A 12,354-nucleotide genomic window follows, 5' to 3' on the forward strand; every position below is an offset into this window, starting at 1 on the left:
TATTAATCTTTTTAGACTACTATGAATGTCAGTGTATAACTATACAAAGTGTTGTATTTTAGTGTTTACATACTAGTGCAGTTTGTGTGTTTTTATATTAGTTGTGTGGTATACTAGCATTTATCAGTTTGTATTTTATTAAGGCACAACAAAGGCCCTGACTTAATGGCTAATTATAGTCTTCAGTGTCAGTGTAAAAAGAGTCGAACAATTACCACAGCCCAGACTCTGAGTTCCTTTTATAGTTTCCCATTGTCTGAACTTTTATCTGTGTTTTCCCTGCCTATTGTTTTCACTAGCACTGAATTTGACTTGTGTTAAAATAAAGTTGTACACACAGACCTTCCAAATTTAGATTCACAAAATCGTCTGAACTATGAAAGAAAGGGCTTCTACATTTCCTGCTGCAAACCAAGGTGTGTTTTAAGTGATAGGTTTGAGAACGCATGGGATGTGTTAATGAGGCCCTCAGTGGCAGAAGCAGAGGCCCTGAAGGCCAGAGTAGTAAGGTAACCTACCAATCTAAATAACTACTGCACAGCAGCAAAAATGCCACCTTTGCTAGGCTTCATGATTACAGCAGCCCCTAACAGGGAATCTCTCAGTTTACATTCACCCCAAAACTCTCCATGTCTTTTGTGGTTCTTCTGTTCACAGACGAGACAGTGACACTGGTTGATATCTCCACAAATGTACATAACCCTGTGCAAATCAGCCACAATAATGAGTAGCAACCCTAACCCTAACCCACTGCCATTCTGCAACCAGCAAAGGCACTATGTTCTGGTGCAGAGCTGACCACTCCAGTGTAGGTTTAAATCTTGCTGGATCATTTGTCAGTTACAGGACATCTGGGGACGTAATAGGCCACGTTCCCAGAGGAGGGATAGTTGACTGCCTCATTTCTCCCCCGGTGACACGTACTGGCAATGTGGTGCCTGTATGAGCTGAGCTATGCAAAATAGGGCTCTCCTCCAAGCGTGATATGTTGCCTAGTAACTAGTAACAACAAACCTGTCCTTACTAGCATTGTAGGAGTCTAGAGCAAGTCTTTTGGGATATGGTAGATGAGCTATCCTCTGAGGATTGGGAATTGGTGATGAAAACAGTGTTGAAATAAAGACTCTTACAGAGTCATCTTCAGACTAAATACAAGTCTCAGATTAACTATTCTAGATCAATAATGTTTTCTAACACATTTAAGCAAAATTGGTCTCCAACATTCAATTTGGAGCTGTTCTCTGAAATGAAAAGAAAAATGTGAAACTGCATATCTTTTTTGAAAACCCATTACACTAGCAACAACATCAGCAATACTGTTGCGTCATAACCTTTATACCTTTTAGGTCAAACAACAATCTACCATATACAGGAAACACTAATCCTGCGGGTACAGGGCTATAGTCGGACTCACAAGACAAGTTGAAAAAATGGAGGCAGTTACACATTCCTCTGAGAATCATACTTAGACATCATAGCAGGAAGAAATGAACTCATGTTTGGAACTGAATGTTTTACTAACTGTAACAAGAGCACAAGGAAGTACAGAAAATACCTAGAAGCTTAATCACCTCAAAGGCTCTGCTGCCCCCTGCTGTTCTGCAGTACAACTGCAGGGACATATTTAGAGAAGGTTGGGCACATATCACTGTGTCCAATATAAAGCCTAATGTCATATGCTCAGAGCAATTAGGCCCAATGAATTTTCCCAAACAAAGGATGTCGAATAAGATTTCAAAATAGGCAAATAATACATTGAGGAATATAACGAAAAACGAAAATCTTAATGCTGCCCTAAGCTCCAACCTACCCAAGAGGAAGGAGTTGAGACTTTTAGGAAAATTTGGACATACAATTTCCGGATACATGTCCAACATTCTCTATCAAAGACAATAAATTGGGGATAATTGCTGTGATTGCCAGTCAACATATCAGAACAGCAGGGTTGGAATCAAACTGAATTCTTTTAAGAGGAAAACAACTCAAACAGCATTCCTCAGTTCCTGGCTGGCCCTAACATTGGAATAATTTATGCGCAGGAATGTAAAAACCGGCCAGTTGTGTGAACTTGCCCTTGGCAAAGCTAAAAGTTAAGACAAAAAAGCTGGTCAGCTCCCTCTCACGTATTCGCACATACCGAAATAAAAAAACACAAAACCGCAGACAAGCTGCGTCAAAACACAGGAAGTTGACGATGAATTTCGGATATATGATGTCTGTACATGAGGGAAGGGGCAGTGGGCAGCGGCTTCTTGCGTTCAGTCTGTGATGCGTCCTGGGTGAGGGAGGAGAGCCTGGCTGGCAGCTGGCCTGGGGAGTAATCCCCATTCAGGCCTCTGGATGGCGCCGTTGAGTGCTGGGTGCCTTATTGGATTTGGAGGGCTTCACCTCCCTCCCCCTGCTAGGCCCAATGATTCCCTCCCTCATCAGTATCTGGGGCAGAACAGGGGAAGGTTAGATGATGATTTCAAGATCACATGATGCTCAGTGCATGTGTGTGTGCGTGCGGGTGTGTGTGTGTGTGTGTGTGTGCAAGAGTGAATTTGTCCATTCCGGAATCCTCACCTCCTTTATCATTTGCTGGCGGAGCTCTTTCTCAGTCAGAGGTCTCTCCTCCTCACTAAATAAAGAGTTTTCTGTCACACAGTTGTCCAAGATGTACAACCCCCCCACCCACCGCAGACAGAAAAACATGCAGTAGACATTAATCACACTGATGACTGGGATCGATCTGACAGGTAACATACCAAATTGACGGGGACTTGACTGATTCTTTCTGTTTGGGAGCACGGGCATCTTTGTCCGGGTTCTGTGGGAAACCAATACTCTCACAACCGTAGAAAGACTCAGATTGCACAGTAAAGACCATAATTTGTGCACCTTTCATCCTTCTTACCAGTTAGCGGGGCACAGCACTGCCCTACCAATGTAGGGCTGAGGGTACAGCACAGGCTTTTCTTAAATGAGCCCTTCTGAATTCTTACTAAGATTTGGCCCACTCACATCTAAACTCATGGAGCCGCTACTGTTTCTTGCCTCTCATGCCTGTGCAGTCTCTCTCTCTGTGCAAGTGCTTGCGCAGCCACAGTAAATTACTGACAGGGTTATATGTTGTCTTTCCATTCTGTGTCCCCATCTGTTCCTCTCCTCTAACAGCCTATTATTGCTAGTTTCCCTTTCCCACTGGTGGGGTGGCTACTGTTTCCTGGTGTTAGACCGCACATTAAACTAGAGTATGCATGTTTTATTCAGTTATGCCACTACTGCATATGATATGGGAAACAATGTTTTGTACGCATGTCTCCCTGTACATCTGCAAAATGAATCAAACTTAATGTAATTTGTTCACTTTAAAAGCCGTTTAAACGTAACTTATTTAAATTATTTCTGGCAGTCCACTGTATATCTAAACAGCCATTTTAGTTTTAAACAGAGAGAATGAGACTACAGCAGGGCAGGAAATAAGACTTCAGTGAATTCTAACAGGCTGTACAGATAAGTATTAGATCACAGTGAACTGTAATAAGCAGCACATATACATTAATTATATTGGGGTGAATTCTGCACACAGACACAAATTACAGTGAAGTGAACGGTATGAAGCTGAACACGAGTGACACTTTTAGGTAGGGGTGCTTGGGGCATACCTTGGACTTGAGGAAGGCCTGGATTCTGAGCAGGCCGTTGATCTTCTCATCCAAAACGTCCAGGATGTCTACTAGGTTCTTATCTGTGATCGAGGCAGCGGACGGCAAGTCCTTCATTACGTTCCGCACACGCTCCAGCTTACGAAGCACACGCTTCATGCCTGCAGCAAAGAAAGAAACACACACACACACACACACATGCATGACTAGTTCAGCAAGAACACATACACAAATGGTCATGCACACAATGACCGGTGAAACAAGCATAGAACCATCCAGACCCATGGCAAAACTCACTTCCGCAGACACATTTTAGCTGGCACCACCTGCGCATGCGTCCGACTAAACGTCCATGAGTGAGTGACCACAATTTGCCATGCATAGCCCACGGCGGCAGTCCTGCTTGCGCACCGTGGGAAACACATGCACACACGTAGTTGTGAGAGACTCGGAGTGTCGACCCTGCTCCAGGGTGTGCGCGTGTACCTGTCCTGACTTGGTCCAGGATCTTGGTGGCTGCGGTGGCCTGCGCATTACACGCATGAGCCCTTTTCTCAGCGGCCTGCTGCTGCGCCTGCAGGTCCCGCATCAGGGCGTGGCGCTCCATCTCCCGCCGCTGCCGGCCCTCACACAGCTGCTCAGTGTCCTGCTGGATCTGAGTCAGTCCAGAGCAGCCCACCTGATACCTGACACACTCAAACACACTCACCTACAGCCAGACACCTTACACACTCTCTCAAAAACACACTCACCTACAGCCAGACACCTTACACACTCTCTCAAAAACACACTCACCTACAGCCAGACACCTTACACACTCTCTCAAAAACACACTCACCTACAGCCAGACACCTTGCACACTCCTCAAAACTCACCAACAGCCAGAACTTCAACTCACTCAAAAACACACTCACCTACAGCCAGACACCTTACACACTCTCTCAAAAACACACTCACCTACAGCCAGACACCTTACACACTCTCTCAAAAACACACTCACCTACAGCCAGACACCTTACACACACACTCAAAAATACACTCACCTACAGCAGGACACCTAACCTATCCTGGGAGGAACACACAGCAACCAGGAAAGGATGCCAATTCCCCCAAATACATTGCAGTACAGACCTCAGATTGACTTGATTGATTAGCTGTCTTAGGGTTAAATATTGTTAGTTTGATACGTTAGAGTTTAAACCTCTGATTGACCTGATTCACTTGCTCTCTCAGGGCTTAGACCTCAGACACAGCTGATTGATTTGACCCCTCTGGACTGAAACCTCATACTGACCTGGTTAATTTGGTCCTTCAGTGCCTTTACCTTGGTGCTCTGCTTATTTACATAATCGAAGAGGGCAAAGTTTTGGTCCTCAACTGCACATGCACAGAGACAGAGGGCGTGAGACTCAGGGAACAGTGCTGTCAGCTCCAGCCGTGAGATTATCAAAAAAACATGATTTAACATTTGCATTTAATAATAATACGCGTTATAATAATACATAAATTGTTTAAATGTCAAGTACAAACATATTATTTACAATAAAACTAAGAAACATTTCAGAGTTCAGAAAAACCTTCATTCCTGATGCACTCGTATCAGAAGTTGTATGGTGCGTGAGAAAGTGCGCTGTGGGGCTGTGTCTGTGTGAGACACCATGACAGCGTGTGTATTACATATACTCACTTTGGAGGAACCTGCGCACCAGCACATCCAGGTTCTCCTCACCAGTCAAACTGTGGATCTTTAGGAAGGTATCGTCCAAAACAGCCAGCATCTCGTCTGTCATCTCTTCTCTCATTTCCGAGTCTGAGAGAGAAATCTCCCGATCACTGTCCCTCTGGTACACAGATGCTTTTCAAAAAAGCAGCCCAAACAGACCTAATGCCCTGTGACACTCACATACTCACAATCACACATGCTGTACACTCATCATCTCTCGCTCACTCACACACACAGTCAATAACATATTATTTTTTGGGACCATGGTTAAATAAAAGTCACAAAGTATTCCAAAGTCACATGTTTTTGATGGCAGGGATGCCTCAGCCGTTGTATTTACCTGATGTCAGTCTCAATATAGTTAATAAATAACAAACTGCAGTCAGTAAGTCAATTTCACTGGTACCACATAAAAGTACAGGGGTACTTAAAGCAGCGCATTCTCCAAACTTAGAGAATACCCACCACCACACCAATATGCACCACTTGTACAGTGTTGTTGTTCTGGCCACTTAAGAGAGTTCACTGAATGTTAGGAAACACACCTGTTTTTTTCCAATGGTTCTCCCTCAAAGTAATCCCTCAAAACACGAAAATCTTCTGATTAAGCAAAATTCTAACAAGCTGTTTAACAGCTTAAACAGCTTGTTAGAATTCTGTGATTGCAATCGTGGTTGGAATGAAAACCAGCATGCACACAGACCACAGGTTTCAGTAATATAAAACTGAGGATTTTGTCACTCACAAACTTACATACCCCACAAAAGGCAGCAGTGAGAATGTACCTTGTGGACTATGGGGGTGGTCCTCTTGTCCACTCCTACTGTGACACTTAATGGTCAGGAAGTCTTGGAGGTGGCGCTCGTCATGAATTACTGTCTCAAGCTCCTTCATTTCCATGCTGTAATGTGCCAGATCCTTTACAGCCAACTCCTTAATCCTCATCATCTTCACCTGCACCTCCACCCTGATACGACATTGGGGATTCATCACAGGCACACAACACACACACACGCACACAGAAACACACACACTATGTACGGCAAGATTTCCTTACCTAGCATTGTACGCTGCTGTGGAGATGTTTACAACATCCCTGATGTCTTCACGTATCTCCTGGAGTTCCTGAAAGAGGCAGCAGAATGGTCTTTAGCTGAGCCCAGGTTCTTTATGGCTTGTTGTCTTGACTTGTGTCCGGATGACCGCTGACCACTTCCAGTCTCTGACGCATCTGCTGGAATTGGATTCTCTTGATGCGCAGGGACTCAAGGTCCTCTCTCAGTTGGCTGTTCCGTGTCAGGTGCATGTTTAACCGGATCAGGGCCTGCAGCAGGTACAGACAAAAATTTTCTGGCCAGTAGCTCTTGGGGATGTTGGCTGTCCCAATATGGCAGAGGGATAAAGATTACAGGAACAGCAGCAGAGGTTAAGCTCACCTGGTCCAGATGGTTCTCCAGGACTGGTGTGGACTTCTGGGTTGGGGGGGCTCTACTTCTCTGGCTGTAGCCCCCCGTGCTCCCCACCCTCCGCAAAATGACCAGCCTACGGTCCACTCTAAGGATCTGCCCTCACATAGATGCAGAGAGGACATCGTGGGTCACCCAAACGAGCCACTGCACACATGGCTTTACTCAGCAAATCAATAAACGCTGATCCAGGATAAGTAATCTTATGCAGCAGTATAAGATATAAGATATCAATACTATCTGCGGCATCTATGCTACTGTGAGTCAGCTGTCAGGGCACCTCCTTGTTCAGCTGTTCCAGGGTCAGTCTCTCAGTCTCCAGCAGCTTGTCCATCTCGTCTTTGTGTTCCAGCAGGATGAGCAGGTCATGTGTGACCGCAGCGTCTTGCAGCCTGTGAGTGCGGCTCTCACACATGCGGAGAATGCGATGGAGCTCTGCTTGCTCCGCCTGCAGCCACTCTATCTCACGCCTGAGTCAGGTGAAGACTCATATAAAGGCAGGCACACACACACATACACACACATGTGCACATGCATTCATGTACAAAAAGAACACAAATATATGCTGTGCCCTGAATCGGAGAAGATATGTTTTTCTGATATAAACTTACAGTACAGTACCTTTGAATGCAATCGATACATCTTCACGTGCATGCTGCAACTGCTGTGACATAGACTCAGAGCATTATTTTACTGCATTCCCTCAGTGAACGTCCTCACCTTGTTGCGGCAGTCATTTCGTGCATTTCTCCACTCGGCCCAGAACATGATTTTATGTGGATTTATGCTGCTAACAGTAACTCAGGGATGCTACTCTTCTACTGCTAGCCTGTAATGATTTAAGGGCTGTTGGCAGAGCTGGGGGGGGGGGGGGGGCTAGGCTCACCGCTGTTTGCGGATCAGATCCTGAGACTGGAGAATGTAGGCCTGCCGCTCTTCCTCCACAGTCCGTAGCTGTATTTGCAGCTTGCCCATCTCTGCCTCTGTAATGGGCACGTACGCTCATTTATACACAAGAATAACAAAAACAGCTTTAGACATACCTAGAACACGAGACATTTAAAAAATCTCCATGACAACAATCGCACACTTATATACTGTACCAAGTATTTCATGAATGATTGAAATGAAATGATTACAGTGAAGCAATACTATAATAACGTTCAATTATTCTGAGTACTGAAAAAGTGTGAAATAGCATGCACATGTTGCATCACATTATTGATGAAAAACAAAACAACAGTCCTGGTCTCTTGTTCACCATGGGAAAAAACAGCTATCATTACTGGACTTTAACTGGCTGTCTGCAGTGGTAGGACACAAATTGGCACTACTATTCTAGGGCTTAGAGTTTAGAGGCCAATTAACATATCCTGATGGGAAAATAATGTTCATACTTATAACATCCATGTCGAGCTCACTGCTGGAGTTGACATTAGGCTCAGACCTTCCACGAGACATTGTACTGATCCGTACTGAAGAGGGAGAGAGGAAGAGGGAGCGTAACAGACGAAAGAAGCAAAAACACAGTCAACAAGCCATTAATACAATTTACAGGCATTAATTCATTTCACAATTATAATTTATAAATATGATTTTCAGAATGCTGATCTTTTGGAAATTGTTGTGTTATGACCTGCTAAGCCATAAAAATACAGCATTTTTTTGGGTAAACTTTTGATTTCCCCCCAGAACATTAAATAATCACTGTGTGGACATAGTCCACAGCCTGAAATCAGAACTAGCCAAAGCTGGCAGTCTCCAACAGCCCCCGTGGACTAGATGAATATATTTGCAGTTCCGTAGTCCAGGGAGAGTTTAAGAGAATTCCTGAACTCCAGAAACCAGTTATTCTGAAAGCAAAACAGCTATACATACTTATCTTATCCACCTCGCTGTCATTGCTGTTGAAGGTGACATTGGGTGCTGACCTTCCACGAGGCATAATGCAATTTTTGACTGAGGATAGAGTAGGAGACGAAAAGTCAATAGTAATATAATACCCTAGGCTACTTAATTAAAAACATATGAATTAAACACCTTTTCTAAAGGCTTTGCTGCCAAGAATCGTTGCACGGTGCCCTACGTAGGCCTACTGACTACATATCACTACGTTAATTTCTTCTCGCATCAGATGAAGTTATGTTGTTTAATATTACCGTAGACTATCGTTTCTACAATGGTTTTGCTGGAAATTACCTAGTCTAACCTACAGCTAATTAATTTAGCTAGTCTAGCTCCAAACGATCCTGGACACACAAAACACTACATTAATAGTTATGCTAAGCCACCGTTAATTAGTAACGTTATTTGGTTTAACCCCTTGATTTCACCAGAATAGGTCAAATTATGCTCGTAGCCTACTTAATATTGTGGAAAGTGAGAAGATTTAACTACGACTAGCTGCCTAGATAAAACAATCCCCCAAATCTAACGCTTAATCAACAACAGCCATTCAAAAGTAACGGTCGACTTGGTTTACGTTGCAATGTAGCTAGTCGAGAAAATGGGAAACTATTCTTAACTAGGGTCTATCTGTTAGTCTTGTCTAATATCAGTCTAAATTTTCTAGCTAGAAAACTAACGTTAACATTTCACCAGTTAGCTGGATAACAACTAGAGCTACAGAGCATAACAAAATGCAAACCATGTAAACAAATATTAACTATTAGCTAATTAACTGCTTTTATGGCTTAACTAGCCAACTCACTTCCAACGGCTAATTTCCTGCCTGACGCCCAGCGGCCCTATGGTTTCTTAGCTCCAGGCACAATGCCCTGGTTCTAACCGTTTATGAGGAAATGAACTAGGAAATAATAATAATAATAATAGTAATTACTATTGTTGTTGTTGATGCGACTGTAATAGGGTCATTTGCTGAAGACAACGAGTTTTAAAATGGCAAAACTCTTAGAAGTCATCATTTGCCTGACATTTACTTTATTTTGGTACTGTACCCAGATAGCCAAGGAGAATATCTGCCCGTGAGCTGAAATTGAAGTGCATTTGGGTTATGCAGCAAGACAATAATCCAGAACACAAAAGCAAGTTTTTTGAATGGCTGAAAAAGAAAATTACAATTTTGTCCTGACTTGAACCCAAAATCAGTTTGTCTGAATTAAAACAGCATTGCAAAGAAGAGTGGGCTAAAATGGCTCCACAGTGACGTGAAACAGTGTTATCAAATGATGGGAAGTGTTTGGTTGCAGTTATTGCTGCTAAAGGTGGTGCAACCAGTTATTAAGTTTAAGGGAGCAATTACTTTTTCACATGGGTGATATGGGTGTTTTTCACTTTTTTTCATGAAATAAACAAAATAGTAATTTAAAAAATTACTTTGTGTTTACTCAGGTTCCCTTTGTCTAATTTTCTAATGATCTGAAATCATTCAGTGTGACAAATATGCAATAATAGAGGTAATCAGGAAGGGGGCAAATACTTTTTCATGGCACTGTATAACAAAAGCGCCTACTACAGCTAAGCATGTACAACTATGTTATAACTTGGTGCCATTTATTAATTTATTTATGTTAAAAAAGAAAAAAAAACATTAAAATAGGACATTTCTTCAACTAATATGAACAGAATAAAGCAAATATTTTGAAACATGTTTTGATTACAATTATGCTTTTTGTTGGTAAGTCCTTGTATAAGTGTCCCAGGGGCCGAGCACTACGTAGGTTGAATGCCCTGTGCACAAGGAAATCCCTTGAGGCAAATTTAGGCTACAACCTCTTTCAATGAAAACACACGTTTCAAAATATGCTACTTGTTTTTTTTCCTCTTTTCATTGGTGATGAGTGACCGACCGCATGTGTGAGTTGGGCAGTGGCTACTGCGATTGGTGCCATACAGACCACAAAAATGTTTCCAAAACACCGCAGTGAAATGAATGGGAATGTGAGAAATGGGCCAGTGCCAAATTGGAAGGGCCAAGGTTCACAAAACTTTACACGTGCATACCTGATACCCAGACAAAGCAGGAAGCTGAGTGACATGCAGATGCTCAAAATTCCAGGTGCTAAAAGCTTTTAGATTGGAATAATGTCCGAGCTACTGGTCATGTTCTGGCATTATCTATAGAGCTCACAGGTGATTGTGAATCCTGAGTTTTGGTTTGAACAGATGCTCAGAGCCCGAGCTACACGCATTTAAAGTGTTCAAAAATCACACTTTCAAGGGGGTGGTGTGGAGCCCATGTGAGATCTAGCCATGTGGAATTCGAGGCTCGAGCTTGTGGCCTCAGGACATAACTGAAAGACGTGCTACATTTACTTAAAAATAGTGAGTTCAGCCAAGATCCAAGATGGGGGGGGGGGGTGGGGAATTCAAATTGTCTCAATGAATCTGGTGTGTGTCAGCCTCACTGAACTTAAACATGAAACAGCAAGTGGAATGAGTTAGCATAGGACTAAACTTCATTTGCACTTATGTGGGGAGTAACTAGCATTACTTTATTTTAGTCCCAACTGTACCTGTAGACAGTGCAAGAACAGTGTTTTATGCTGAGAATTATCATCCTTAGAGCACAGCATAACCAGCCCAATCACCAGTAGATGAAGAACTATGTAACAGGTGACAGCTCAACTTTCATTCTGGCTACTTGGGAGATGTCCCACAGAGAACAAGGCATGCATGCATGTCAAATGAATGCAGTTATGCACAGTGGGGTAGATCATGCTTTGATCACTGTCACACGCTAGCCTGACACCCCTGGGAGGGAGATCACCATGCGGGGACCACTGTTGGTTGCTGCATGGAGAGAGAGAGCGCACTCACACAAACCTGAAATCAAATAAACACCATCATCACCCTTCCCCCTCACGGGTTCCAGGCAAATACAATAAATTAAAACAAGCTAAAATAACAAAGCTAAAAGAAAGTAAACTGGCGCGACCACTTTCCCATGTTCCGCCCGTAGCTGCCCCGCTTCCAGCCGGTGCCAGCTCCTCCAACATCTTTCTTTTTCTTTCCTGTTAAATACTCTTAAACGCTCACTAAACAAAGACATGAAACTCATAACTGCACTCTCGGTGTGAGCTCCCAGTCTCGGCCCCAAACTGTGGAGAGCAGCACACCTTTAAGCACCTGGGCTGATTAGTTAATGCAACCCAGGTGTGTGTGCTCTCTCCACCAGCCGGCGCAATCGAGACCAATCCGCCTCTCCGGCGGACTGAATGCTACAATCACCCACTCTAATATTTGGTGAAACCAACAACTAAACCTCTTCTTGTCTGCATGTTTTATATATTGAGTTGCAGCCACATGATTTGCTGTTCGGGGAGCATTAATGTAATGAGTATTTGCATTAATGAGCAGGTGTACCTCATAAAGTGGGCACTGAGTGTAGCTGTGCATCATATTAAGCCTGCTTCATCTAATTAACTGGGACTTGAAGTCAGGCTAAGTGAAATAAGCCCAGCCCGCTTTGGGAAGTACCCCCCCAGGTGTGATGGGCACATGTATACACACCTCCGAATAGTGACTACATACTCAGGTGTGCACATTAAGCATTTTA

At 43.4% G+C, this 12,354-nt stretch overlaps 1 protein-coding gene across 2 annotated transcripts; it reads right to left on the bottom strand.

Annotated features, from left to right (window-relative positions):
• Positions 1-214: 214 nt before the first annotated feature.
• odad1 (outer dynein arm docking complex subunit 1) lies at positions 215-9,603 on the bottom strand. Of its 2 annotated transcripts, none has more exons than XM_064305937.1 (16): positions 9,547-9,603; positions 8,715-8,795; positions 8,234-8,311; positions 7,723-7,819; positions 7,117-7,306; positions 6,807-6,932; positions 6,581-6,694; positions 6,428-6,495; positions 6,156-6,337; positions 5,335-5,457; positions 4,942-5,024; positions 4,134-4,302; positions 3,648-3,808; positions 2,748-2,809; positions 2,566-2,620; positions 215-2,433 (listed from the first exon to the last, which is right to left on the bottom strand). In XM_064305937.1, exons 2-16 carry the CDS (start codon positions 8,779-8,781, stop codon positions 2,329-2,331), a joined length of 1,680 nt encoding a protein of 559 aa, XP_064162007.1. In that variant the 5' UTR covers positions 8,782-8,795; positions 9,547-9,603; the 3' UTR covers positions 215-2,328. The 2 variants fall into 2 exon arrangements, with proteins under 2 accessions (XP_064162007.1, XP_064162008.1); XM_064305938.1 differs by lacking the exon at positions 9,547-9,603 and adding an exon at positions 9,319-9,535.
• Positions 9,604-12,354: the final 2,751 nt, after the last annotated feature.

This window comes from Anguilla rostrata, chromosome 13 (assembly GCF_018555375.3).
Source record: "Anguilla rostrata isolate EN2019 chromosome 13, ASM1855537v3, whole genome shotgun sequence".
NCBI lineage: Eukaryota > Metazoa > Chordata > Actinopteri > Anguilliformes > Anguillidae > Anguilla > Anguilla rostrata.